Raw genomic sequence first — 26603 nt, forward strand, 5'->3', positions numbered from 1 at the left:
ACAGGCGTCATGAAATTAATAGTTAACCCTCTAAATAGTATCTACATGGCATATTTTGTATGATTAAATCCTATGAATAGAATAAAACGAAGAAGATATTTGTTTTTAAATGAAGGAAAATAAGCAACCCATTTTATACATTTCTATTTACATCTAGAGCTTTACAGTATATTAATTAAAACGAGATGCAATGGCTTTTTGATCAGTGTCCGTTAGAACAAGGCGCGATGCTGGAGTGGTTGTAATTCCTCCTTTGGGCAGCTGGGGGCGCTCTATCACAGCAGTTGGCAGTAAACAATGCACGAGGCTATTTCACAAAAGCAGCTTGAGATAGTTTTTGTAAACTTGCTTGATGCTCACCGTACGTCTCATTCGTTAGCTTATTAGCATATTTGTTATTTACATTATTCTCAGATGAAAGATTTTGAAATCATATCTGCGCTATGCAATTTCAAACACGTCTGGTTAAATGAGAAGAAAACTTGTTGCCTGTGTTCTTCAAAGTGGCTCAGTGTTCTTTTTTTTTTTTATGTCACAGTGATCCGGAGCCACTTTTCATTGATTCAAAGCAACGCTTTGCAGAGAGTGCGTGATTAAATTACCATGAGGTGACCCACAAAAAAAAGAAAAATCCCAATGTTGCGTATAAAATATTCACTTTTCGTCTTGAGGTTCCCCCCCCTTGCAGACGCATCACCGATGCTGTTTGAGTGAGAAAGATGCTCGGCCTTGTTACATCTCATTGACGATGATGATGAGGGGGACTCAAACGCGTAATTTCTTCCAGTTGGCTATTTGATGCGTTACTTTGTTACGTTTTGAAAAGGAGATGTTTAAAAGTAGAAGTCACGTCATGCCCAGAACTAACGAAATTGTTATGACGCCAAACAAAACTGCCTTCGTGCGGCTTGTGAAGACATTTTTCCGCAGCGAATCTAAAACGGCTTCAGTCGAGCGCGTGAATATTTTATCGCCGTGACAACCTGAGTCGCTGTTTGAACTCTAACAAAAGCTTTTTGCTGCTGTCACCCTAAAATGTCTTCCTTGTCTTTCGTCGCGAGATGACAAAAATGTAGCCCTGCAGTCTGCTTAATTGTGCGTGCGGACTTCCGTCGAGAACTGCTCGTGTCGAGCTGTCGCTGACGGAGCCAATCTATTATCCGAGAAACCTTTTGAGGATCTTGTGGAGGCCTCCTTTACTGTTTGAGGACCCTTGGCACCTCCAGGCCCGTCACTAGCGTCACCTGGAAGGAGATGGAAATAAGAACCTCAGCTAGTAAAACCGGCTTGAGCAAAACAATTTCCTAACAGTAGCGACCTGGACGTTTCTGTTGAGGCTGACGGCGGGCACGAAGACGCCGTCCAGGTTCTCGAAGGCGGTCGGTCCGTGTTGTTCCTTGTTGATGAAGAACGTCAGAGTGCGCTTGGTCAGGTCCAGCAGGATGCCCACCGTGGCGCCCTTCGTGATGCCGCCCTCTGCCCTGCACGTGCGCAAGCGTGAGCACCTCGAGTGTGTCGTGTAGCTTCCCGCTAGTTTCCCCACCTACCTGTTTGTGTGCGAGTTGTTGTGCATGAACCACGAGCGGTTGTTGTCCACATACATAGCCCAGGCTTTATCGTCCTTGCCCAACATCATGTCCTTGACCGTGTTGATGCGGGCGATGCCAAACGCGGGGTCCGGGTGGTTGTCGTAGCGATCGATGCGGACCTCCCAGTAGTGGGTGCCCTAAAATCCAGACCATTTGAGTATCTGGGAGACAATAAATGCTGACCTCCCCCCAAAGGTCACCTTGGAGAAGGCGGCGGTCCCGAGCACCACGCGGTCGTCGTAGCTGTTACATGACACCGTCTGGTTCTCGTTGCTCAGCACGATGTCCCGGTGAGCCGATGTCGGGTCGAAGGCGAAGCAAGCCACTGTGGGGGAAGATGGAGTCGTGATTGAGCGTGGATGAATCACAGCCGTCTCGTTACTTTTGAACAAGCCGGGCGCAGAGGAGTGAAATCCGAGTCTGGCGCTGAGTCATTGAGATGTCTGGCGGAACATTTGGGACCGCGGGCGGTAACGTCACGCACGTATTTGCTGTGTGAGTGCCGGAGAGCGGAGTTAGCGTACCGTCGGAGGTCTTGAGCACCACCGTCTTGCTGTAGGGCCCCACGCCGACGGCGTTGTAGGCCTTCACTCTGGTGTTGTACAAACTGTTGAAGTGGAGCCCGTCCACCGTGCACACCGTCTCTTTGCCCACGTACACCTCCTGTGCAAACACAGCGAAGTTGGATTTTTTTGACTCGAAGGACGAGAAAAATCAGCTTGCGTGCCACCAACCCGGTACTGTCCACCGTTGCCGTCGTCCAGCTCCAGAATGTAGCCCTCGATGGGCGCTCCTTGGGGCACGGCTACCCTCCAAGCTAGCGTGGCGCTGTTGTTGCCGCTGCAGCACTTCTCCAGCTGCAGGAGGGGAGCCGCCGGTACCGAGGGTCCCGACTCCGCTGAGGGAGGGGCGGGTCCGGGGGGGATAATCGGTTAGCATGTCACCATATTTAATGAGCGGTTCAAAACGCGGACAGTTCAAATGGGTTGATTCCATGTGCTGGATTGTGTCAACGAGCAGGAGTGAGTGGATTATTACGAGTGCTTTGAGGAATCAATTTGGGTTCATTGGTAGGGCAAACATCGGCAATCATTGGAGGATTAACGCAGACCTTAATAAAGAGGGGTGGCGGATTTTTACATTTTCAGAAACCCAAACCATGCATGGGCTGGTGTCAGGGACGGACGGGAGAGGGAGGGGGTGGGGGGGAGACAAGTCTGTGGAAATAATACCTCCTGGACTTTGTGCATCGGCATCGGTTTCAGCACTGGCCGCTGCCTGCTGCTTTTGTTTCACTAAGGCGCCATCCTGCACGTCTGGAAATACCATTTGGAGGATGACGCACGCGCACGCTAAGATCAACAGCAGTCATCCGCAATCGATTCATCGGTAGGCCCGTTCCAACAATGTCTTTTCGGGCACGTCGTCAGTGCCTCATCACTTTGAGCATGTGACGCCGTTACGTAACACTTAATTACGCAGCATTAAATCGAATGGACGGATCTGGAAGTCACGATTAGACACTATTGTGCCTCATAAAGGATGCAAAACAATACTCGAAGCAGTTTCGGTGCACGTACCTTTGCCCTGGCAGAAATCTAACTGCAGGATGCTCTGCAGAAGCGCGTCGGTGTTGAGCGTGAGCTGAAAGTCCGGGCCCACCTTGGCCTCCAGGTTGCCTTTGACCCACTGGTCCTGAGACGATGCCACGCGCTTGATCAGCGCGTCTGAGATCTGGACGTACGGCGAAACAAAGATTTTCCTTGTAAAAAATGGCTTCTGAACAGGGGTGTGTAGACTTTTTATAAGTGTCTTAATAGCAGCTGTCTAGCCAGATGTCTTACCTGGAGGAAGCCACTGGGGTCGTTCTCTTTCAGCACCTCCAGGCAATACTCCATCATGCCGGTGGTCTGCCGCAGCTTCATGGTGCAGTGGGTGATCTGGTCGCGCGCCACCTAGTGGCCGACAATGAAAGTGACCCCATCACATGGCCAAAGACACTATTGTCCAAGAGTCAATATCAAGGGGTCGAAGGAGGAGTGGGATCGAAAAGCGAGCACGTTTCCGCTCTGTCGGGAAATTAGATACGAAGTCGGCGCATGTTAGCGACGTTTGAGGCTAATTACTCGTGAAGGTTGAGGCCACGTGATTCCCTCGGCTGGAATGATATCGCCGGATCAAAATATTTACTTAAAAGTAAATGTGAGATTGTTTATTGTAATACATATTCATTTGCGGGTTGTGTTTGCGAAAAGTGCTTTTGTCTTTACGAGTTCTTTTCAGCGAACGAACGACGAGAAGCCGTTTTAATTAGCCGGAGTCACGCGCGTTAATTTGACGGCTAATGGGATCACGCTTGACGATTCACCTGTCAGCCAGACAATTACGAACGGCGTGAAAGAGCTTGGAGGCAATCGGCGGCGTGTTTTCAAATGGAAATTAGAAAAGGCGGCCGCACAAACTCATTTCGCAGCTCGTTCTTTGAAAGAGGAACGCGGCGGCGCTTTGAAGGGATCAAAATCGGCCATTTTGACAAATAGGCCAAACATCTGTCTGCTTGTGATCTGCAAAAGCAGATTAGGAGACTCCCGGCGACAGTGAGTGGACTTGAGCGTGTGGAGAGACAAAAGACAAAGATAATCCGGCCACAATCGATTTTACAGCCTGGAAGGCTTGTCGTTACGTAACGTTCCAGCGGAGAGGCAAGTTTGCTCGCTCAAGTGTGAACAGGTGGACGTTTTTGACAGGAGGAAAAAAAAAACTATTTTGGACTGACAAATTTGGGCCTTCTTTGTTTCCCGGCTTACCTTCAGCTTGTATTCCTTCTCCTTGGTGACTTTTGTCAAAAGTTTGGCTTTCTGTCGGGTCAGCGCCTCGATCAGCGAGTCGCACTGAGCCACCAGGCAAGCCTCGAACTCCACGCCGTTCTCCTGCGTCGAGCGCAAAGAAAACGGCAAATTTGGAAAAATGCTATTTCTCCATTCCGTCGTAGAAATGAATCTCGCTTATTGGTCCTGCTATTGCGTAACACGTTTAATCCTCCTCGCAGGAGTTTGCAGCTGTACAAAAACAGAGTAAAAAGCGGATTAACCGCGTACTTAGTCAAGCTCACAGTCCTTCCCATTAAGGGAATAATTAACCTTGAAATGACTTTTTTTTTTTTTTTAAATCTGCCACGTGATTGTGTTGATTTCGCCAGCCAGCAGAATCTGTTGCGTGTAAGAACCGAGGATGCTCCTCAGGCGACAACAATAACGAGCTAGCATAATAAAACGCGTATGGTTACATAAATACATGATTTTTTTTTGGTATAACCTGACCTGGATCTGCTGCAGCATGTTCTTGAGTTGGACCAGGAACTCTTTTGCATCTTTGGCTTTGTCTGAGACGCCGTTGAGGGCCTGAGAGAGTTGACACTGCCAACCAAAATATATACTGTTATTGTTTTATTTCATTCAATCTTCATCTTCAAAACCGGTCACTAAAATAATGCACTTCCTTGAATTGATTTTAACGGATTTTTTTTTTGCATAATGGAAATGAGGTGCTTAGGTCCTTTTAATTGCTATTCAGTTTGTTATTGTCTAGATTGCCTGCAGTTTGACTCGCTTGGATGAGTGGGCGGACGTGGAGCTTTGTGTTTTGGGGGTGGCTGCTCCAGCCCCCCTCATTGACAAAAGGCAGAACAAAGGAAGCACACACACACACACACGCGTGTGGCCATCGGTGATAAATCAGCACCTCCCACGTGATCCGCTTGGTCTCCCTGCCCTGTGCACGCCGGGATGATTCGATGAGTCACAAATCAAGCGTACCCTTCAGCGGCCCTTGTCGCCGTGGAGACCATCTGGCCCAACAAGCTGTCGGGCCCGCACCAAGTCTGCGCTAACTGGAATGTCGGATGATGAGGGCTTTCCCTGGATCATCATCAGCATCATTTCGGCCTTTCTGCCCCTTTCTCTTGACCTTTGAGTCACATCCCATCATCTTGTCACGTGGAGCCTCATGGCAGCACAGAAAAGTTGCGCCACTTGTAGCATAGCGAGGCGCTAGTTAGCGGTGCGAGGTGTCATTTTTTTCCTAAAGCCGAAACGGAGGAGCACGGGCGAGAACAAAAGACTGTCTACGCCCTTCCCAAATGCTTGACCTTCACGTCAAGACGACACCCGGGGGAATCGGGAGAGGGGAGGGGCCGCATTTATGACCCTTACCCGAGCCATTTTTATTTCTCCTCATTTGCATATTTATGCTTCTGTTATGCCCTCTCTCTGCTGAGCGGCCACATCTCAATTAACTGTGCTTAGCTCCTCCCCGACATGCTCTCAGAGACACCAAATTGTCCATAATATGTCCCATTTAATACAAGTCAGACGTAAATTGGATGACAATTTCAACTCGAGTGTTTGGGAATTAACGCGCCGCCTCCGGCGGAAGCGCCGACGCAATCTGCCATCCGCCCCTTCATCCTCGTCATCCTCTCATCTGCCCTGCGCTGGCCTGTGTCCTTCCGAAAGGCGCCTCCACCTCCGCACGTGAGGCAATTCCGACTCACGATGCGAGCCTCTCCGTTCAAAGTCAATTTCAGCGAGAGTGAATTCGCGGTGGCACGTTACCATGGTAATGCCCACGGCTCATTGTATCCTTCTACGAGGTCTAGCGTAGAGTTACCCAAAATAAATCACACACACACACGCTCGGCTATATTCGGGGGGTGATGTTGACACACACACACACACACACAGTATTTGCTGTGTAGGCTGTGTGCAGGAAGAAAGGAAGTGCAACAAAGTGTGCATTGACCTACATTCAGTGCTCCAGTCCAGTTGAACATTCTTGAATTTCTGTACTCTCACTATGTGCGTGTGTGTGTGTCATTGTGGGAAATATCATTTTGACAACAAAAAAAAACAAATTGTTCGATCTGCAAGTATGAAGCAATCCAATGTTATGAACATGCTAATTTGGCTTCATTTCAAGATGGAAGGGGCACCAACGCTTGTTTGTTGCAGGTTCGTCCATCGGGCAACCTCGACGTAAACGGACGCCGTACTAAGCTAGCATATCTTATTCATACGGCACTCATTACTTATCGACGCCCCCTCACCTCCCGGTTCCCCTGATGGGATTTTCACGGTCCATTTACAAGAGCCTCTGGCTGGGGGGGAAGGGAGGGGAGGAGGAGGAGACAAAAACACCATTGGGGATGGGAAGGGGGGAAATGATGAATGGATGACCATAAAAAATAATTAGCCAGTAGCAAGAGCAGGACAGAGAGATTCAGAATCAGTTGCCATGGTAACAGTGTGACCATAAACTGGTTGCTAGCAATATAGTTGATATACTGATTAGAAGTCAAATATATCTTTTTTTATGTGAGTTCTTATCAACAGTTACATTTTGGTCTCCAAATCAGTCACACAAATATGTAAATGGATTTAAAAACGGGGCACTAACAGCAATGTTTACTTGTCAACTTGATGGGGTGGAATTTGTCCATGAAGAAACTAAAGGCAGCAGCTTTTGGATCCGAATCTACCTGACTTCATGGAAATGTTATACTTTGGCATTGACCGTAATTGTCAACTACGGCACGTTCAGATTTGTGGTGCAATTCGTTCGTAAAGCGAGGTCCCCCAGCCTTCCCCGTACGACGACAGCGGCGTACCTTGTGCTGCTTCCACATGAGGGCGATGGGCTTGACGTCGTGTTTGGCGTGCCGTCCCTCCTCGGCGCACTTGGCGCACACGGGCGCCCTGCAGTTGCAGCAGTACATGACGAAGTTCTCCGCTTCGTGCTCGACGCACGTCGCCGGTTTCCGCGCGGTGGCCGGCGGCTGTCCCGCGCCCGCCCCGGAGGCCGCCTGGCCCGGTCGCGGCTGGGGCGGCGGGACCAAGCGGTGCTTAGCGAGCGGGCCGCGGGACGGGTGGCACCGCTGCTGACAGGCGTTGCAGTAAAACACGTCGCATTGCTCGCACATGACCGCCGCGTCCACCGGGTTGCGGTCACACAGCTGACACTTGGCCGCCCCCGAGGCGGCGGAGGCCGTGGCGGCGCGGGTCTGCCGGTACCGCGCCACGATGGCCTCCAAGAGCCGGTTGCGAGGTAAACCGCGCAGCCCTCGCTCGTCCAGGGAGACGCTGCGGTGGCACAGCGGGCAGGTGAGCGAGCACAGCCGCTGCTGGTGGTGGGGGTGTTGCGGGGGGGGGAACACCCGCACGCCGTTGGGCGACTTGAGCTGGCACGGCGTGTACGAGCCGTAGCCGCTGTCCGTCTCGCTGTACAGGCTCATCTTGTCCACGTCCAGGTAGTCGTAGTCCGAGCTGGCCGCCGACGCGCGGCTCTGCTGCACGGCTCCGGCGGGCTCCCCGTCCGGCGTGTGCACGCTGATGCTGCGCGCACACACCAGGCAAACATTGTGGGAGCAGGGCAGCAAGAGCGGCTCCTTGAACAAGGAACCGCACACCGGGCATTTCAGCTCTTCCTCCATCCTGCCCGCGCCAAACGCTTTCAGTACCGAACGTCTGCAGACAGCTCCCTGGCAGGCGCGCCGTGCGCATGCGCCGAGCGAGGGGCGGGTCTTGCATCGCTCGGACGTTGATGGATGGGTGGAGGTTTTTGAACGCAAGATGAGAAAACCATCATCTGGAAAGAAGGCAAGATAAACTGAGATGAAGTCGTGATTGTGGACTTTTTGTTGGAATTATTTGATCCTCTGTTATAGCTCTCACGCAGGCTTTTAGTGAAGTATCCCCTTCCACACACACCTTGAATGAATTCCTTCATTGCAACCCCAGCTTGAGCGCCGTCCGGGCGCAGAATTCCCTCAGCGAGCCGCTTGAGCGATCATAACGAGGAAAGCAGAAACAGTGGAGGGGACTAAAAATATCCAAGCGAGGAGTTCAGTTGATACACTCGTGCATTCATTCATGGAGGGGGGAGGTCATTTTGTGGGGTTTTTTTTCCCTTTGGCTTTCCGGACACAGAGGGAATTTTGAATCTTTGGAGGAAAAGCAAGGCTAGGTCAAGTATCAAATTATTGTGAAAGGTGATAACTATTAATATTTTAATGTGGTTAAAAACGAGTACACTAATCAACATTTACACTGAAATATGCATTTATAAATTTTAATATCCCTTTTTGTATCCATCCATTTTTGTACAATGCAGGAACATTCATTACTTCCTCCTTATCTTCATTCAAATATCGTTATTAACATGTCTTAGTTTGTGCCGCCATGATTTTGTTATACTGCCCCCTGGTGGCCAAGTAACATACACCCTAAGTTACTTCAAGTCCTTTTTCCCCGTCCGTCCACTGGGTGAAAATGTGAGCACCGAGGAGGTCAGACTAAGGAGATGGTGCTCTCGGGGTTGATCCTGACGGACCGGGTGCTCTTGCGGAGGTCCCGTAGCTGCTTGGCGGGCTTCCCCACGGCCTCCTCGAAGCGGCGCTCCACCTCGGGCAGCACGCAGTCGTGCAGGAAGGCGGCGTTGAGCACCACGAAGGCCTTCTTGTCGGCGTCCTGCTCGCAGCGTAGGCTGTAGTCCACGTGCTGCACGGCCACCAGCACGATCTCACGCAGGCTCTCCAGCAGCACCGTGTGCAGCTCAGGGAAGTAGAGCTTCAAGGCTTCCTCCAGGAAGCTCAGCAGCTGCTTGGTGAAGGCCACCAGCGTGTAGCTCAGGTTCACCCAGCAGTCGGCTCCCGTGTAGGCGTCGAACGTCGACATGCCGCTGGCGCGCATCTCCTCCTGTAAGTCAGCCCGAGTTCAAAGATGAGACGTTCTTACGTCTCAAGGAACGGTAAAGGATGATGTGCTTTGTCCACAGGATGGACCTCTGACTCCATTCCCATCATGATCACCTTGAGCTTGGTAAGAGCCTCAGGCGTCATGAGGTTCATCCGCCTCCACATCTCCTCCGAGTTGCGATGCTTGCTGGCCTCCACGATGACGTCCTTGTAGCTGAGCAGGGCCGCCTTCACGTCCTTTACCAGCAGGGACTCCAGCGTGAAGGTCAGGTCCAGCCCGATGTCAGTCAGCTGGAGGCAGTGCTCCTTGGCCACCTTCACGCACTCGGACGCCGTCGACAAGCTCTCCTTGCTGTCGAAGACCTTCACGCCGCAAAGGGAGCAAGTGAAGATCTGAAAAGAGCCCACGGGCCATATTTGACTCACCCCCGGCCCGCCTACCTGTTTGCTGAAGGCGTCCACAAACATCCTCATGGCCGAGCGGGACCACACCACGAATGCCGAGTAGCAGCCCGTGTTGCCGGCGAAGTCCATCTGGAACTCCTTGGCCGTCTCCAGCAGGCCGGTGAAGAAGATGTTGCAGAGCTTGTGGATGTAGAGCAGCGTGGCGCCCTCAATGCGTAGCTGCCGGATGGCCGTTTGCACGGCCGCCGCGCGGTTCTTCAGGAACAGCTCGCACGCCTTGGTGGACTGGCCTGGGAGCAAAATAGATTTGACCTTCAAGGCTTCTCCTTGCTGACAGAAATCAACTGATTGATTTGCTAGCAACCTAGCCTGATGAGCTGCGACACGGCCCTCCTGGTGGCCTGCGGTCCGCCGCGCAGCGAGCGGTCCGGGGACAGCTCGAAGACGAGGACGTCCGTCAGCTGCCTCACCCGCTCGTCCACCTTGGCCCGCAGCTCCTTGACTTTGGGCGTGAGCGGCTGCTCCTTCAGGTACTCGCTAAGTTTGTCCAGCAAGTCGACGGCACCCTCAAAGTCCCTCTGAGCGATGCACACGTCCAGATCCTCGGGCAGCTCCTGGATCCACTCCAGACCCAGATCCACGCTCTCCTCCACCTCAGGGAGAAAAAGGGTGGAAGATAAGTGTCCAACTTTAAAAACAAACAGGATTCCTCAACCTTACCTCAGTCTGCTCGTCGTCATCGTCCTGGTCAAAAGGATTGGTGGACACTTCGGTCCGAACGGGGGACATCGGCTTCTTCTCCTCCTCCTTGCCGCGCTCCTTGTTGGCTTTGTTCTTCTTGGTTTCGTCCAGGATCTCCAGCCACTCCTTTTTTATCTTGCTGTTTTCCGCCTGGAAGATGCGGCTGTCTGGGAACATGAGGATCTTGAACATGTCCTTCATGGGCGGGTTGTCCTTGACGTTGACCACGGCGAAGCTCTCCAGGTCGTACAAGGCGTTGTACTTGTACTTGACGGCCCCGCGGCGGTTGGCCAGCCAGGTGGCGATCAGCAGGCAGTCGTTCATGAGGAAGGCGTGCACCTTCTGGACGGGGGACATGTTGTCCACGTCAAATTCCACTAAGTCGCCATTGTACACCAGGTGCCTCCCGGGGGTGTCCATAATGGTCTTGCCACCCTCCACCTTCTCAAGAAGCGAGGTGAGGCTCCTCTGCTTCACCTCCTCACTCTCTTTAGGGAAGGCGGCCTGCATCTCCTTGGAGGTCTCGTCCTTGTCGGTGGACAGCAGGGCCTGCATCGGTGTGCGCTGAAAATATTAGTACTGCAATACATTGCACAAATCAGAATCTAGTTCTGCTGAAAAGCCTTGCCTGCGTGATGCTCTCCATGATGCTCTTCTGCTCCGTAAGGATGTGGCTCAGCTGATACATCTCGCTCTCCAGGTACGAGATCTCCTTGGCCGTCTCAATGAACTGTCGGTAGTTCTTGTACACGTTCTTCTTCAGGTTCTGGGCCGTCTCGTCGGCCAGGTTTTGGATCTTCTGCCGGTGTTCCTGAAGGTCTCGATCGCCATCCGATTGCTGCGACAGCTGCTTCACGTAATTTTGCGGGTCGAAATTGGGCGACTCCAGCAGCCTGCGAAGTCGATTCCCCGGTTCGGACATTGTAAGTGTGACTAATTTACCACCCTGCAAAGGAATTGTTGAACTATACGCTTATGATCAATAAAAACGGGTCCCTTTGAGGTCCAAATTATTCATTGTAGCTAGCAACCCAAACAGGAAGCAGAACAGGGTGACACCCTCGTGCGTCACGAGATGGGGGGGAAAAAAGGATGGCCAACAATAAAGCATACAAGAGTCGACAAAGATTTCTGAATATGTATTTGTGAACATTATGAAGCGTATTCAACTTAAAAGACGTTTCTCTGTTAGTGCGAATCGGTCATTAAAAAAAACGACCGTTTTAATGTGTCCTGGTATTTGGGAGCAATAATAATGTCGGGTGTGTTTTGGTTGTCCCATTGACTTCCGGATACGGAAGCTCGTCTCCATCTCGTTACTTAGACGTAAAAGCAAAGTGATTCAATATTGTAAGGTTATTATTCATGTGGTTTATCAAATTTACTCAAAACATCTAGGGCAACAATTCATGAAAATTATTCATGCTCGTAAAATTTGATGATTGTTGATGTTTAGTCACCATGACCGCCACCTTTTTTGGGTAAACACGTTTTATTTTGAAATCAATGCCGGATTCAGTCGTCCTACACAGCACTGTTCTTCACAATCTGGCGGCATTCCCGATGTAAACAGTGTAGCTAGTCGTTCATTTTCTCGTGTTTTCGTTTATAACATTTTAATTTGACATTAAATTGCCAGTGAGTTCCAACCTGATTGGCGCTCTTAAAGTTGCCAGTGGGGGTGTCACTTTTGGGAGGCTTCGGATTTAGACATGAATGACGACTATGTGCTCGCCCTGCAGCTTCAGGAGCAGTTCGACAATGAAGCGAACGACGTGGAGATGGACACCGGGCCGCTTGTCCCCTGGAAGCCCGAGAGACCGCTGTCTGTCGTGGACGCGTCGTGGGAGACGCTGGACCCCACACCCGACGTCCGCGCGATGTTCCTGGAGTTCAACGACAGGTTCTTCTGGGGCAAATTGAGTGGGGTGGAGGTCAAGTGGAGTCCTAGGATGACACTGTAAGTAGTGCATTTTAAAAAAATCTGCTAAAAGTTTCCAGTAGCTGGAATAAATAACAACATTGTTGCCAGGTGTGCAGGTGTGTGTTCTTATGAAGGACGTGGTGGACTTTGTTCGATCAGACTCAGCGAGCCTCTGCTCAAGCTCAGACCCCGTAAAGACCTGGTGGAGGTGAGAGCACCATAGCCCGCTTGAGTGTCCTGTATTAGGGCTGATGGATAAAGCTCCCAAAAAATACACGGATGGATGTTCTTGCATGGTCAGACCCTGCTGCACGAGATGATCCACGCGCTGCTGTTCGTGACGCAGAACAACCGAGACCGCGACGGCCACGGGCCCGAGTTCTGCAAACACATGAACCGCATTAATAAACACAGCGGCGCCAACATCACGGTAAGCCCCTCCGCCCGCCTCCTCTCTCTTCACACCATCATTGTTATTTTTTCCCTGCAGGTGTTCCACAGCTTCAACGACGAGGTGGACGCATACCGCCAGCACTGGTGGCGCTGCGACGGGCCATGCCAGACGCGCAAGCCCTACTTGGGCTTCGTCAAAAGGGCTATGAATCGGGCCCCCTCGGCCCAGGACCCTTGGTGGGGGGACCACCAGAGGACGTGCGGGGGTACCTACACCAAAGTGAAGGAGCCCGAGGGCTATGGCAAAAAGAAGGAGGCCAAGAAGGTGCCCGCCGTTGAAAAGCCAGCAGGTATTGTCTTTTTTAGATTTTGTTGGTCTATCTTTTTATTCAGTTCACATTGCAAATGAATATTGGTTTGGTGTCACTAATTTATATAGCTGTGCTTTGATTGATTCTACTGTGTTTTGTTCCTCTTGTCAATTTCAGGAAGTCGGGACATTCGGGATGTGATGGCTTTCAGCGGTAAAGGCTTCGTCCTGGGCGGGACCTCATCCTCCTCCGTGATCAAGCCAGCTGGCCCCGCCTCCTCCACTGTCAGTAAACCCGTCACACCGTCGTCGCCTTTGGGGCGAGTCTTTCCCACCGTCATAGCGCCGGCGACGCAGGGTCACAAGGTGCCCGCCAAGAAATCGGTCGCTAACATTAGAGCCTTTGTCAACATTAACGGGTCGCCGGTTAAGATCCAAAGGCCTGTTCGCGATAACGCCGTTGGCGGTACTGGGGAAGGTGGCAACGTTAGCATAGGCGACGGTAATCCTGGTCTCAGCAAGCGTGAAGAACCGGGCGGACTGAAGCAGATGTCCGTTGATATGTTTTTCAACAAGTCTCCCAATTCATTCATCACCAAATGGCCGACTCCAACCACTTTTAATAATAGCGATACGTCCATGTCGTCGCCCAAGTATTTGTCGGGCAACACCGCCGCCAACACGCCTCAGTGGAAGAAGAGACCTCTGGACGACCCAACTGGCATTTTTGAGCTCTTCAACAAGAGGCTGAAGGTGGAGACCATAGACATTACGGAATCGCCCCCAACAAGCAGCCACGCCGCTGCCGCCGCCTCATCCTCGTCTTTGCCGGTGATGGTCATGTGTCCCGTCTGTCAGGCCAGCGTGCAGGAGTCAAGCATCAACCAGCACCTGGACTCCTGCCTCTGCTGAGGCGCGAGGATGAGGCACTGTTAGAAGAGAGTTTAGTTTCTCAAAAATATTTTCATTATTGTGCTTGTGGTTTCCACACTGTTCAAGGCACTTTGGTTTGCCTTCAAGATGAGACGCGTTGCTTTTTACTTGAAGTCTTTGTCGGCCAACTTTTCACACCAAAGATTTTGATACACAATTAGGAAAACACTGCGTTGTTGTGGCTGCTATTCAGCAGGAAGAGACTCGGTGGCTTTTGGCGAGACTCACGTTTTCTTGCTGTTTATTCATTTTATGTTACTAAATTAACTTTTTACATGTTTGTACAAATTTGTATATTGTTAAGCTTTTATGCGTTTTCACAGTTAGAAGTGTTAATAAAGTTTTTTCAATGCAATCTATATTTCAGGTGCTCATTTGTGTAAACTTGACTCATAAAAGCTGCTTGAGTTGTTGCCTTTTTGTTTTGTTTGAAATATTTAATCCCTTGGTGGTTGTCTGGAAGTAAAGGGGTGCCTCTGGGGTGGGGGGTATTTGGGCGGGTAGGGGTCATAGGTCAACAGTGTAAGAAGACCAGCTGCTGGTCCAAATGGAAGAAGAGAAATGGCTCATAAAAGTGCATTTTTAGTCACTAGCGGGGGGGAGACAGCTCTGCTCTGATGCATTATTTATAGAAAAAAAAATCATTCAAAGCCTAGTAACCAGCTAACTAGAAGCTGCTTACGTGCAAATTGTCACATTGCCTAAAATAAAGTGGCTCAGATAATCCATCTTTATTTATGCTTATTAGCCACTGATGCAAACTTGTTCTTTTTATGGCAGTGGATTAGCAGAAGCCTCCTGGGGTTTGCGTGCACCCCTACCAGGGGGTCCCTTTGCACGTCCTTAATCCTCTAGTGTCAACATACTGTGATGATAATAATAATAATGCCTTTTTACACTGTACAGAGAAATAAGGATTAACTTTTCAGGACACAAGCATAGAGAGTCGATGTTGGGCCTGCAGGGCAGCAACACACTTGGTACTCTTGTGTGTGCATGTGACCTTTGTGAACTCTTTTCAATATTATTGTCCTGTTATTGTGGTGCCAGGCCCCGCTGGCGGTGCTGGGAGTGAAGCCTACCATCTGTCTTTTGTACTATTGTCTCTCATGCACACATACACACAGATTTATTGCTTGAAATGAACATGATGGATTAAAATGCAAAAATATACACAACTCACTTAGAAGCAATTACGTGGTTGTAAATCAAAAGGCACCGCTTTTTATCAAACTAAAATCTAATTTCATTTAAATTATTAAAACAAAGGTTTAAAAAAGATGGGAAAACATTTTTTATGTTTTTTGTTTGTTTTGAGTTTTTTCTTTTGGGGGGGGGGGGGGGGGCTGCAGGGGAGACGCCCAGCACGCAGTGTAAAGCACAGGAAGTTGATTTTACTCAGCGTCAGGTTAACGGAACCAACAAGACCGGGACCGGAAATTGACCAAAAAATAAAATCTTAGAGTACTTTAGTTTCCTCGCAAAAGTGCTCAGTTGGATCGAGAGCATTTTGTTTATAAATCAGATGACCTAATATGTTGAAATAAAATTAAACAGTCCAACATACACTCGCAAAAAAGTATTTGACTATTGCGTAATCCTTTGAAGAGTCTTTGTCATTTGAAACGTAGAGCGGAAGTGCTGCTCCTCCTTCCATTCGACTTGACATGGCGTCGCCAACGATAGGCAGCACGGTACACTAGCGACTCTATTCGTGTCGGTGGAACGTGGAGTCTGCCGGATTTGCTTTTTTGTGTGTGAATTAACAGCAGCTTCCCTCCCTCCGTCAGTGTGATTTGTAAAAGTTCCATTTACCACCTTCGGCTTGGTCCCTTTCACGTTGCCATGAACGGGAAGTCGGCCAACGGCTCGGCAGGGGGAATGGCGTGCATCGACGGGCTGCCGCCGCTGCCCAAGAGCCTTAGCGGCTTGCTCAACTCGAGCGGCGGCTCGTGGAGGGACATGGAGCGGATGTACGTGAAGAAGACCATGATCCAGGACGACCTGAGCCGAGGACGCAACAACGCTGACAGCCTGCTGGCCAGCAAGCCGGCCAACCTCGACGCCGCCCTGGCTCTGCTGCGGAAAGAGATGGTAACCTATTTGGAGCTTCGGTCATTTAATTGCTTTAAATTGTATATCATTTTTGTTAATATTGGGCTATTACGGGAAAGAAACTGCTAAATCAAAGCAAATGGCAACTTTCAAATGTTTTGAGCTCATCTGACTGACTAATGACTAAGTTGTTTGACTCCCTAATTATATGTGATTTAAATAGCAAACTTGCACAGCTTTATGTCATTTCTAGTGAATCCGTCCTTGTTTGATTAGAATTCCTGCTCTTCTGAATGCACAGCTGTTTTACAATTTCCATGTTAAACTTGACCTGGCAGGTTTTCATAGTGCACAAAAGAATGTTTGACATGTAGCCCCCCCCCCCCCCGCCCCTCACTTCCTTGCCTGCAGCCAGGGTTTTCCCTGTCAATAAAATCCAGACCAGCTCTCGTAAAAACCTCCCCGGTGGATCTGCTGACAGTCACTCACTTGATAAAAAACATCATCTCATTTGCCAGGCGCAGGAGAGAAGCTCTGCTCCAATCCTATTTGCAAGCCCTCGGGTCAAGGCTTATCTGTTCGCTTTTGGCCCGCGGCCGCCGCACTATTGAGTGGTCACAATTTACGTCGAGTCTGAAGTTGTTTGAACAGTCCCGACTCGCACGCCGGTGATTTGTTGTCTCGAGCAACACAGTCAACCTCGGGTCATGGCACTCTGGTTCGCCTGTGACACTCTACATTTCTCCTCAAAGCACACACACAGTCAAACCAAGAGCACGGCTATTTTTAGTAACATTCAAATGTGAATTGAAAGAAAAATGTTCTGCTGTTGTGCCGCCCTTCAGGTGGGCTTACGTCAACAGGACATGTCCCTGCTGTGTCAGCTATGGTCGCTGCACGAGTCCATCCAGGAGTACAAGGGCAGCTGCCAGGACTTGAGCGCCGCCTCCGGCCTCGGCATGATGGAGAACGGCTACTTCGACGAGGACGACGAGTACTACGCCGAGCCGGGCGCCACGCCCACCGACGAGCACCCGGACGGCAACGGCATGGCGGGGGTAGGCACCAGCGACGGCGGGGTCAGCAAAGACGACAGCTGGGAGTCCTTCCGGGTCACCATCTGAGGCCTCCTTCGTCTGGTATTTTCTTACATTTGCACCGGGAATGTAATGCCCAAGCCTCATTTCGGCGCCCCCTGTGGTCAAACTGTAATGCTGCAAGGGGCCCAGCTTGGAGCTTCATCGCACTCGATGGAGTCGAATCAAACTTGTTTACTTATAAAAAAAGAGAAAAAAAAGATTAGTAATATACTGTATGTATGTTAGATGTGTTATCTTATTATAAACATATGCCGGTTACTTACGCCATCCGGCAGGGTTTACATGTAAGTGTTTGGGCAAAGTTTTATTATTTATTATATATTATAAAAAAACACAATATCTGCTCCAGGGAGTATCGGGAAAGATTTGCAGCCGAGAAGTAATTTGTTAACCAAACCAATCGCAATGATATCAAGAGGGACGTCGGAGCGATCAGACCATTCGGCAAGCACAAATTTGTAAAAGTGCTCGCAAGAATGAAACATTTTGCGTGTTCATAGTTAACATCTGAATACAGGGTCATTTTCTACGTCACGTTACGTGAAGCGACCTTACGTTAGCGACACCGTCGATTCGTTGTCATCATTTGTGTCTAGACGTCAGATGACCAAAGACAGTGCAGCGCTAGGCAAAAACATAGCTAATTTTGCAAAAATCTCCAAGAATGTCTCCACACCGTAGCGCACGGTTAGCTGTGCCTTTAGCTCATGCTAATAATCGATATTAGCAGAGCTAAAAAAAAAAAAATTACGTTACAGATGCGCAAAAGTAAATGTCCATTTACTCAGTGGTTCATTAGGTACACCCGATCCAATGCAAGTGTACAACCTAATAATCTTTATCGGCATCATATCAAAACCACTTTGTCGTAATGTATTATTGAATGTTTTTTTTGTCCTTTTGTGTCACCTGTGCAAACGTCTCAACAAATCATCGCAGTGAAATCCTACAAACCATGCACACGCTCATTGGATGTCTTCACTAGCAGTGCCTTTGCACACATACAAAATGCAACGACCGTTCAAAATAACATGAGAACGTTTGTAATTCGACACCAGCAGCTTGATGCTAACATGTTAGCGCCAGCTCACAGCAATACTTCGTTTCTCACCATCGATAGCTCAAGTATGTTTGTCAGGTTGCAGAACAAGTCTTACAATAAGTTAAACATTTGCATGTGTGTGCTAGTTATTTTTTTTGGGGGGGGTTGTAAAGAAAAGCTACAAGTTTATGCTAACATCCAACTTTAGTAGCATTCACAAGAGATGCTCTTTCAAAATCAGCCTGAAATCAAATGAATCTTCCCGCTGCTAACACTAGCTAGCTTCCAGATTGTAGCATTTTTCAGGGGAAAATGTCTTTCTTTTTTTCTTCTTCTGCTGTTTGTTGCGCATTGTAATTGCGACGTGGTGTCATTCATCTGTAAACAACCACACCGCTGCTGCTTTTCTGGCTGAGATCAGTTTAATAAAAGGAGTACATATGTTTCCACGCAGTTTTGTCTTTTTGCAAAAAAGGCCAACCCTAATTTTTAGCAAATAATTGTTCCACCGATGTAAGATCTAGAATTAACCAAAAAATCTGATTTTTGTTTATCTGCCCAATGGAAATTGATTCAGCCAAATAATCGAAATCTTGGTCTACAAATTGGTCGAGTCAAGGCCAATTTGGTCATGAAAACCACACACGCTCAAATCTACACAAGGAGGGTGCAGGATGTGCTCCTCCTCGATGCGCATCTTCTGGCCTACTTTCTCGCTGTTCCTTGAACGCATCGTTGCGTGCTGTGCATTTCAATGCGTCAATCTGCATTTTGGTGCCTTTGAAGCCTCAGCCGCCTTCACCGGAGGCGCTTTGCCAACTATTGATGAGCATAACTCGCACATGCACAAGTGGGTCAAAGCGTTTGTGCGTCCGTTTTTCTTAATCCGTTGTTTCAAAAGTGCTATTTGGGGGAGAACTGAATTATTTTACATTTATTCTACTGGCAATTTTATTACATTTTAAGAAACTGAGATTGGAACAGTTGGTGCAGCAACAGAAAGCAAAATTATGCCTCTACCAAAAAATTAGGGGAAAAAAGGCACAATAATAAATGTAGAGGAGTCCAACACAATTCTGCTAAATTCGATTGTGTGTAGCGTGTATGCAAATGACCCACTTTGCATATTCCCTGCATTCGAATGTAATCAGTAGAGTGCAGCCGGCAATGTGAGCAAATTGATGAAAAGAGGAACTTGTGAGTGAGTGCATGTTTGTGCTGCAGCAGTCTGCGGATTAGAGCAGATTAACATAATCTTTGCCGCCACGCCACATCCAAGGTTCTCCAATCTTGTGGCGGCGGTGGGGCGTGCGCTCACTCTATGGTCGTCGTCATGTCACGGTGCTTTTCTCCACATAAATGTATGTCCATGTTTTGTATCATTGTGCTTTGTTATTTTTGTTTTTCATAGCCGACTTGGGTGTCAACATTCGGCACACCTGCACAAAGGAATGACAAATATGAAATGTGCTGACGCAATGGCAAGCAGCTACATCCTAGCGATGCAAAAAATATTTTCAAGTAATTGACATAAGACTTTTATTGGTAAACATTTGTCATTACAAAATACATAAATATCTTAGAAAGGCATTTGTACATTTTTTTTTTTTTTATTACAAAAATGAGGGTCATTTAATGAAATGCAGCTGCTACGGTTTGACACATCCGAGCCGCCAAAGTCTCTGACAGCAGGCCCACGCACACGGAGCACAACGCCAAGCTCTTGCTGCAGTTAAGGATCACTGAGAAAAAAAAAAATTACTTTGACACCATTCTCCGACACGCACACGAGGCTGTCACTGACCTCTCACGGCTTGCATGTTTGAGGTGAGCACAAAGACTTTGATGAAGCCGAGGCAGAGCGGCAGGAAGTCGTGTTCCCAGATGACGGCGGGCACCAGGAGGACTTTTCCATAGCAGGACAGCAAAAGAGCTCTCAGAAGGAGATTGAGATCCACGTCTCCTCCGCCGTAACTGGATGACATCACCGCCGCCCTCAGGACAAACAGCACCCCGCCGCAGAACGCCAGCAGCTCTAAATGTACAGGACAGGTAACGCCAATCCTTCAAAGTTGAATTCCTGCGTTCAGTCCGGTTGTCGTACCCAGCGCGGCCAAGGTCACCATGCCGTAGAACTCCCACTCCTTGGTGTATCTGATGATGTCAGCGGGGTCATCGCTGGACTCCGAGCTGTGCCGGAGCGACCACCTGAGGTAGGCCTCGCACAGCAGGCAGAACATGCACAGCTTCCAGTGGATCTGGTGGCAGACGGTTGTAGCATTTGGCAATGAATGGCATTTGGGTTTCTTGTTTACTTACATCCCAGCTCGTGTTGAACAAAATGTGTCTGAAGGCCTGAGTCTTGCACAAGACTGCATCGATTAGGATGATGACTGGATCGTATTCGATGTACTTGTCTACTGGCTTCTGGCAGGAACCCTAAAGATGGGAAGGGAAAGGACCCGAGTTAGAATGAGGATAGTGGGCTGTTTTGGACGTGCAATATATGCAGCCACACAGGGCAGTATGGCTGGGATTGGGAATTAAAAATCAAATTCCTACATGAAATGATTTTTGATTGTGACATTTGTAAAATGTCAGTTGATTCACGTTGATTCAAATAACTAAAATATTTAGTAAGTACTGCTAGGACAGGCAACTTTGAAAGCAGTTACTAAAAACAAAAAATAAAATCCTCATTTTATGACAAAATGACGTTTATATAGGAATTTGCGCCCCCTTGTGGAATCAACCCCTAAACTGTTGGCAATATGGACAAAACATTAACATAAACCTGAAAGAAATCACACTGGGAAATTCAATACGTAGTCCGGACCAAATATTTTTATGAATAATACTTGTAGATCGTAATTATAAAACAATCGGTGATGTGCTGGCAAGTAGCATGTCATTCCGCCGTCGTAAATCCGAGGAGCGACGATATTTTATTTCAAGCCAGCCAAACAAATAAATGGGAAGATATTAGAATATAACACACGCATAATGTGATCTTCAGGATCCCGTTGGAGTAATCACGGTGCAATTCCGTCGCTTTTTCATTACACTCGATGCATCTGAAGCAAGATGCCATTCTTCTAACCTACTATACGAACCCGGAAGTAAACAACGATAGTGTCCTTTCAAAATAAAAGTTCTTATTACTCACGGATAAATTTAACTTACGAAGTTAAACATTATAAATGTAAATGTAGCCCATGGAGTACTGCAAACGAGTACGCTTGTACTGCACACGTCGTTGCTGCGGGGCAGAAATTCACGGTTTATATGGTTTAAGCATGTACTTCAAATATTGACCGCGAGATGGCGACAGAGCAATACAAAACATCCTCCCACCATCAATTTACTGGTTACAAAGTCCAGTGCATTAGGTGTATGGGTATTTTTGCCCTGCAGGCTCTCGCTAAGTGCTTTGCGTGATTAAAAATACATTAAAAACATCAAGTTTTACAGTTCAGCGTTTATAAATGAAAAGAAAATTCATGGAATTCAACTAGGTTGTCTGCTTAAGCACATGTTTTAATTGCTATTTTTTCTCAAATGTCAAAAGGCCTATTAATTACAAATATAAAGTCTTATTTTTCAAGAACAAAATGCGTACTTATTAGAAATAGACAGAGGTGCTTTTTTGGGAATAAAGGCATCTTTTCTGCAATAAAAGACATTCACATTCCTGTTCCCATTACAACATGTTCTTTTTTTTTCTGCCCCACTCACAGCCTGAATGGTGCTAATGACATTAATCACTCCACTGGGCTAATTTGGACTTCTTTCCTGGGGGTTCAGTTGGCCCGTGACCCATTTTTGGGACCAATGGCAGTCCAGCAAAAAAGTCTCCTGAGCTAAAGAGCCGCTGGGCCCTGCCCACCTGCCTGCATACTAATGGGGGCCCCCAATAAGAGCCCTGGAGGGGTGCCCCGCGCTTCTTGTCAGACCTTCAGCCTGCTCAGCACACCCAAAAACCTTCAACATGGTCGATGCCTTTTGCGCCACTTGGAAGCTGGTGGACAGCGACAACTTCGATGACTACATGAAAGCTCTTGGTGAGTAGCTCGAGTGCAACTGGTGAAGTGCTGGATGTTAACTAGTGAGATTCTGGAATGCACTAGTCGCATGCACTTGCCAACAAATGCAGTTTTGCCGCACTAGTGACTTGGAGTTGTCCTAGTAGTGTGCAGAAATGGCACACAGTAATGGTGAACTAGTTACTTGTAACAGTTGTTCTACTCATGTGCTGAACTGTAGGACAAAGATGGACTTGAACAACCTGGAAAGCAAATTCAGAGATTAGTTTATGAATAAATGAAACATGCTTGAAGATATTTGTAGAAAATATGTGATGACTGAGAACTATGTAGAACATTTTGTTTATTTTTTCAGTAAAACACACTTTAGTCTGGCGTGAGTCTCCCCTCCCCCACTTTATGAAAACTCAAGCGCCTTATTCCGCATCAGCGCTTATCCGACGCGCTTGTGGCATGCAGTTAGCAAGCTAGATATAAATATAAATATAAATATGAAAATAAATATAGCCAATGGAGTACTGTACGTCGTTCTTCTCAGCTATCACTTTCTTAAGAGCCATGCTGTGGAGCAAAAATACACATACGGCACTTTTATTAACTGATATTAATATTCATAATGGTTTAAGCATGTGCTTCCGGGCGTCTTCCTTCCCAGGCGTGGGGTTCGCCACCCGGCAGGTGGGCAACGTGACCAAGCCCACCGTCATCATCAGCCAGGAAGGCGACAAGGTGATCATCCGCACGCAGAGCACCTTCAAGAACACCGAGATCTCCTTCAAGTTAGGGGAAGAGTTTGATGAGACCACCGCTGACGACAGGAACTGCAAGGTAAGAACACGCCAAGCAACACTGAAGCACACAGGAAGCAAAAATACTTCCCATCATTTCCTTTGCAGTCCACAGTGAGCATGGACGGAGACAAGCTGGTCCACGTGCAGAAGTGGGACGGCAAGGAGACCAAGTTCGTCAGGGAGATCAAGGATGGAAAGTTGGTCATGGTGAGATGATAATAAGTTTCCAAAAGTTGAATCGACCTCATTCTGCTGCTCCCAAATTGTTCCTAATTTTTTGAATGAAGTTTCTCAGTTGAAAAAACCCTGTAGTGACCTTTTCCTTTTGCTGATCCAGAACTTGACCTTCGAGGATATCCATGCAGTGCGCACCTACGAGAAGGCGTAGAGGCCAGTTTGCACCACTTCTTCATCATTGTCTTCCTCCTCAAAAGCTGCACGTTTTTTTAAAAAGATTTTTTTATATGAAAAAATGTGACACATTCATCTCTGCAAATGTGGGGAATAAAACATAAGGAAATCATTTGACTCGTCTCATCTGTTTTTATCAGTGGATAACAAATGGTTAAATTGCTATATTAGTAGTTGAGGAGATGTATTTAATTTTGACCTCAAGAGGTATAACAATATGGCTTGTTACTTGTTAGCCTATTTATTAAATAATATCTAGTTTTTATGTGGACATAATTAAAAGGTTTTACTCCCTGCCCAAAAAAAAAATTAACAAGAAGAATAAACAAGCAGGTTGAACGACTTTTTTTTCCTCAATAATTATACAGTTGCATGATACAAACAGGTCACATCAGGTTGGACGACATAGTTGAGTGCGTTTTACTGGAAGTTACGGAACCAGCCAGGCCGTCAATCCAGCTAAACCACGCCCCGTCTTTTGAAACACTGAGTCACGTGACAGGCTGACCACTACAACTTCCGGTTTTTCGTCAACTAAAAGATGTGAAGATATGCAATCGTTGTTTTACACGCCGAGGTTCCCTTTTAACGACATGAAGACGCCACTGGCCTATTTTGTTCTCCTGTTATGCACCGCTGAACGCTTTGAGGCGGCCCCCCCGGGAAGAGTAGCCGAACCGGTGCACGCAGGTGAGTCGTGACACCTCCCAAAGAACAAGTTTGCACCGCCGTGCACAGATTTCCATGCAGGACAAAAATCAAAGCTGTTCTACTGACTTTGAAAGCATCGAGTCGTTTAAAGTGGTGTTGCAGAATTAATTTGCAGTGCATTCCAGAAGTGTTCACAACCTGCAGGTTTTTTTTTGAACAATTATTTTTATACCAGGAAGGTTCTGGCACATCACCGACCTACATTTGGACCCCACCTACAACCTGGCGCCGGACCCCACCAAGGTGTGTTTCTCCTCCAAAGGGGTGCCCGCCACCGGTGCCGGTCCATTTGGGGACTATGTGTGCGACTCGCCTTACAGTCTCATCCAGTCGGCCTTCATGCACATAAAGAGCCTTGTGCAACCCAATGACTTCTTCATTTGGACCGGGTACTGTCACAGATTATAGGACTGAATCATTAATCCAATTCGATAATAATTTTTTAATTGAATAATGACTACTCCAGAGACAGTCCACCTCACGTTCCTGTAAGTGAACTATCCACGTCAATGGTGATCCAGGTGTTGAGCAACTTGACCCAAACAATCCGACAACACTTCCCGAACGTCACCGTCTTTCCCGCCATTGGAAACCATGACTACTGGCCGCAGGTAGCCAGCACTTTTTCAAAAGCACGTATGTATGCTTGTTATATATATATTTTGGATACGCGTGTGTTGTCAGGATCAGTTGCCGACGTCCACCAACGACATCTACAAGGCTGCTGCACGCTTGTGGAAGCCCTGGCTGGAAGACCAAGCACTGGAAACTCTCTCACAAGGTGACTTATGTCATTTTTTTTTCTTGTTGGTCATATTGGTAGCCTGTTTCACGTCGGTACTATGTCCTGGTGCCGCAGGGGGTTTCTACACCCAGCTGGTCCGTACGGGCATTCGAGTAATAAGCGTGAACAGCATCCTCTACTACGGTCCCAACCAAGCCACCGTCAACATGAGCGATCCGGCGGGACAATTCGAGTGGCTGGAGGACACACTGGAAAAGGCCGACGCCAACAAGGAGAAGGTCATTTGTTATTATTAATCATAATATGTATGGTTGATGATTGCAAGTTTCAAAATTGCTGACTCAGCTCAAGTCATGGAACATGATTGATGTTTCTGCAGGTGTTTATAATAGCTCACGTTCCACTGGGATTCCTGCCCTTCACCCGGAACTTAACGGCCATTAGGGATGAGCCCAACGAGAGGTTACTCAACATCTGTAGGCGCTACAGTCATGTGATTGCCGGACATTTTTATGGACACACGCACAAAGACAGTGTCATGGTGCTCCTCGACCACAAAGGTGACAGCAGAAAAATGTGAATGCGTTATATACATCATCCAAAAACATATAAAAAAAAACAAGCAAGTGTCCCTAATATAGTGGCCACAAAATCCAATGAAATGTAGGGGAGCCGAGGTTGAGCCTTGGAGCATCCCACACAGATATTTTACAATACATTAAATAGTCAATTTGGCATAGTTCTATAAATTATAAATAGAATGTGGTTGATAATGAATTATTATATTTTTTTATGTGTGTAGGTGAAGCTGTGAACTCTGTGTTTGTATCTCCGGCGGTAACGCCCATCAAAAGCTCTTGGGAAACGTACTCAAACAACCCAGCGGTGCGACTGTATTTCTACGACAAACAAGATTTTGGCATTTTGGTAAGACCCATATCCATCCTGCCATCACCATACAAATGAATAACAATCGTGTTTTTTTATGTAAAGGATATCTGGCAATACTTCCTCAACCTGACCGAAGCTAACCTCAAGCAACGGGCCGACTGGAAGTTGGAGTACGTCATGACCAAAGCGTTCAGCCTTCCGGACCTGCGACCGGTCAGTCTGCGCCGGCTGGCTCTGCAATTGTGGGTGCTGCCCAACTCGGCGTTCGACACCTACTTTGCTCACTTCACGGTTGGTTTCGATGGCTTGCCGCCATGCCGGGGCGAGTGTAAGCTCCTTCAGTTGTGCGCCATGCTCTTCATGGACCAGAGCTCCTACTCGGCTTGTGTGGGAGAGCAACATCATCGTCATTCTCTCGCTAGTGACATTCTTTGATTTCCTTTTAATGCAATTCAAAGGTGACAAGTTGCTATTTTTATAATGCAGGATTGAGATTTTGTACAATCAGGTTGATGCTAGCTTGAGAAACATCATGCAACATGACAAAATAGGGGTTAGGGTCTGTCGATTATTGCTAATTACCGTTTTTTTCCGTGTATAATGCGCAAAATTTAACTAATTTATTGTCCTAAAATCTGGGGTGCGCATTATACATGGGTACAAATTTTTTTAAATTTTTTTTTTTTTTTTTTTTTTTTTTTTTTAAGAAAATCATGGTACAACAAAACCAACAACAGGACTGACCGACAATAGTGTGTTTGTACTGTGC

General features: G+C 47.8%; 7 protein-coding genes across 9 annotated transcripts; 4 read left to right on the top strand and 3 right to left on the bottom strand.

The window, feature by feature from the left end:
• Window positions 1-514: 514 nt before the first annotated feature.
• LOC119117738 (tripartite motif-containing protein 67) lies at window positions 515-8137 on the bottom strand. Of its 2 annotated transcripts, XM_037244216.1 has the most exons (12): window positions 7255-8137; window positions 4910-5005; window positions 4397-4519; window positions 3434-3544; window positions 3170-3323; window positions 2822-2905; window positions 2324-2487; window positions 2114-2252; window positions 1790-1914; window positions 1548-1726; window positions 1319-1481; window positions 515-1244 (listed from the first exon to the last, which is right to left on the bottom strand). In XM_037244216.1, the coding sequence occupies exons 1-12, from the start codon at window positions 8074-8076 to the stop codon at window positions 1197-1199; spliced, it is 2208 nt and encodes a 735-aa protein (XP_037100111.1). In that variant the 5' UTR covers window positions 8077-8137; the 3' UTR covers window positions 515-1196. The 2 variants fall into 2 exon arrangements, with proteins under 2 accessions (XP_037100111.1, XP_037100112.1); XM_037244217.1 differs by lacking the exon at window positions 2822-2905.
• Window positions 8138-8622: 485 nt separating this feature from the next.
• On the bottom strand, window positions 8623-11557 carry exoc8 (exocyst complex component 8). Its single transcript, XM_037244218.1, has 6 exons — window positions 11114-11557; window positions 10465-11034; window positions 10109-10397; window positions 9781-10034; window positions 9454-9702; window positions 8623-9340 (listed from the first exon to the last, which is right to left on the bottom strand). The coding sequence occupies exons 1-6, from the start codon at window positions 11405-11407 to the stop codon at window positions 8933-8935; spliced, it is 2064 nt and encodes a 687-aa protein (XP_037100113.1). The 5' UTR covers window positions 11408-11557; the 3' UTR covers window positions 8623-8932.
• A 466-nt stretch (window positions 11558-12023) lies between these two features.
• LOC119118209 (sprT-like domain-containing protein Spartan) lies at window positions 12024-14400 on the top strand. Of its 2 annotated transcripts, XM_037245054.1 has the most exons (5): window positions 12024-12445; window positions 12518-12617; window positions 12711-12839; window positions 12900-13152; window positions 13291-14400. In XM_037245054.1, exons 1-5 carry the CDS (start codon window positions 12198-12200, stop codon window positions 14022-14024), a joined length of 1464 nt encoding a protein of 487 aa, XP_037100949.1. In that variant the 5' UTR covers window positions 12024-12197; the 3' UTR covers window positions 14025-14400. The 2 variants fall into 2 exon arrangements, with proteins under 2 accessions (XP_037100949.1, XP_037100948.1); XM_037245053.1 differs by having other exon boundaries at window positions 12711-13152.
• A 1290-nt stretch (window positions 14401-15690) lies between these two features.
• On the top strand, window positions 15691-18688 carry fam89a (family with sequence similarity 89 member A). The gene is made up of 2 exons (XM_037244831.1): window positions 15691-16139; window positions 16946-18688. The coding sequence occupies exons 1-2, from the start codon at window positions 15891-15893 to the stop codon at window positions 17222-17224; spliced, it is 528 nt and encodes a 175-aa protein (XP_037100726.1). The 5' UTR covers window positions 15691-15890; the 3' UTR covers window positions 17225-18688.
• Window positions 18689-19765: 1077 nt separating this feature from the next.
• On the bottom strand, window positions 19766-21381 carry arv1 (ARV1 homolog, fatty acid homeostasis modulator). Its single transcript, XM_037244830.1, has 5 exons — window positions 21241-21381; window positions 20562-20681; window positions 20347-20500; window positions 20047-20277; window positions 19766-19984 (listed from the first exon to the last, which is right to left on the bottom strand). The coding sequence occupies exons 1-5, from the start codon at window positions 21331-21333 to the stop codon at window positions 19875-19877; spliced, it is 708 nt and encodes a 235-aa protein (XP_037100725.1). The 5' UTR covers window positions 21334-21381; the 3' UTR covers window positions 19766-19874.
• Window positions 21382-22146: 765 nt separating this feature from the next.
• LOC119118094 (fatty acid-binding protein, brain) lies at window positions 22147-23597 on the top strand. Its single transcript, XM_037244846.1, has 4 exons — window positions 22147-22303; window positions 22941-23113; window positions 23182-23283; window positions 23414-23597. Exons 1-4 carry the CDS (start codon window positions 22231-22233, stop codon window positions 23462-23464), a joined length of 399 nt encoding a protein of 132 aa, XP_037100741.1. The 5' UTR covers window positions 22147-22230; the 3' UTR covers window positions 23465-23597.
• Window positions 23598-23975: 378 nt separating this feature from the next.
• On the top strand, window positions 23976-26411 carry smpdl3a (sphingomyelin phosphodiesterase acid like 3A). The gene is made up of 8 exons (XM_037244845.1): window positions 23976-24177; window positions 24374-24587; window positions 24665-24809; window positions 24883-24979; window positions 25058-25221; window positions 25323-25503; window positions 25746-25870; window positions 25937-26411. Exons 1-8 carry the CDS (start codon window positions 24039-24041, stop codon window positions 26267-26269), a joined length of 1398 nt encoding a protein of 465 aa, XP_037100740.1. The 5' UTR covers window positions 23976-24038; the 3' UTR covers window positions 26270-26411.
• Window positions 26412-26603: the final 192 nt, after the last annotated feature.

This window comes from Syngnathus acus, chromosome 24 (assembly GCF_901709675.1).
Source record: "Syngnathus acus chromosome 24, fSynAcu1.2, whole genome shotgun sequence".
NCBI classification, from domain to species: Eukaryota; Metazoa; Chordata; class Actinopteri; order Syngnathiformes; family Syngnathidae; genus Syngnathus; species Syngnathus acus.

Bases quoted from the DNA above. Each gene is read 5' to 3' on its own strand.
- LOC119118094 (XM_037244846.1), top strand. From the start codon at position 22,231: ATGGTCGATGCCTTTTGCGCCACTTGGAAGCTGGTGGACAGCGACAAC. The intron at 23,114-23,181 runs GTAAGAACACGC...TTTCCTTTGCAG, and splicing joins CTGACGACAGGAACTGCAAG to TCCACAGTGAGCATGGACGG. The intron at 23,284-23,413 runs GTGAGATGATAA...TTGCTGATCCAG, and splicing joins AGGATGGAAAGTTGGTCATG to AACTTGACCTTCGAGGATAT.
- LOC119117738 (XM_037244216.1), bottom strand. From the start codon at position 8,076: ATGGAGGAAGAGCTGAAATGCCCGGTGTGCGGTTCCTTGTTCAAGGAG. The intron at 5,006-7,254 runs GTACGCCGCTGT...TTTGGTTGGCAG, and splicing joins TCATGTGGAAGCAGCACAAG to TGTCAACTCTCTCAGGCCCT. The intron at 1,482-1,547 runs GTAGGTGGGGAA...GCGCACGTGCAG, and splicing joins AACAACTCGCACACAAACAG to GGCAGAGGGCGGCATCACGA.
- arv1 (XM_037244830.1), bottom strand. From the start codon at position 21,333: ATGGCATCTTGCTTCAGATGCATCGAGTGTAATGAAAAAGCGACGGAA. The intron at 20,682-21,240 runs GTGTGTTATATT...TCCCATCTTTAG, and splicing joins TCCTGAAGATCACATTATGC to GGTTCCTGCCAGAAGCCAGT. The intron at 20,501-20,561 runs GTAAGTAAACAA...GTCTGCCACCAG, and splicing joins TGTTCAACACGAGCTGGGAT to ATCCACTGGAAGCTGTGCAT.
- smpdl3a (XM_037244845.1), top strand. From the start codon at position 24,039: ATGCAATCGTTGTTTTACACGCCGAGGTTCCCTTTTAACGACATGAAG. The intron at 24,178-24,373 runs GTGAGTCGTGAC...TTTTTATACCAG, and splicing joins AGCCGAACCGGTGCACGCAG to GAAGGTTCTGGCACATCACC. The intron at 25,222-25,322 runs GTCATTTGTTAT...ATGTTTCTGCAG, and splicing joins CCGACGCCAACAAGGAGAAG to GTGTTTATAATAGCTCACGT.
- fam89a (XM_037244831.1), top strand. From the start codon at position 15,891: ATGAACGGGAAGTCGGCCAACGGCTCGGCAGGGGGAATGGCGTGCATC. The intron at 16,140-16,945 runs GTAACCTATTTG...GCCGCCCTTCAG, and splicing joins CTCTGCTGCGGAAAGAGATG to GTGGGCTTACGTCAACAGGA.
- LOC119118209 (XM_037245053.1), top strand. From the start codon at position 12,198: ATGAATGACGACTATGTGCTCGCCCTGCAGCTTCAGGAGCAGTTCGAC. The intron at 12,446-12,517 runs GTAAGTAGTGCA...CATTGTTGCCAG, and splicing joins TGGAGTCCTAGGATGACACT to GTGTGCAGGTGTGTGTTCTT. The intron at 12,618-12,710 runs GTGAGAGCACCA...TTGCATGGTCAG, and splicing joins CCCGTAAAGACCTGGTGGAG to ACCCTGCTGCACGAGATGAT.
- exoc8 (XM_037244218.1), bottom strand. From the start codon at position 11,407: ATGTCCGAACCGGGGAATCGACTTCGCAGGCTGCTGGAGTCGCCCAAT. The intron at 11,035-11,113 runs GCAAGGCTTTTC...ACACCGATGCAG, and splicing joins TCATGGAGAGCATCACGCAG to GCCCTGCTGTCCACCGACAA. The intron at 9,341-9,453 runs GTGATCATGATG...GCTGACTTACAG, and splicing joins AGGCTCTTACCAAGCTCAAG to GAGGAGATGCGCGCCAGCGG.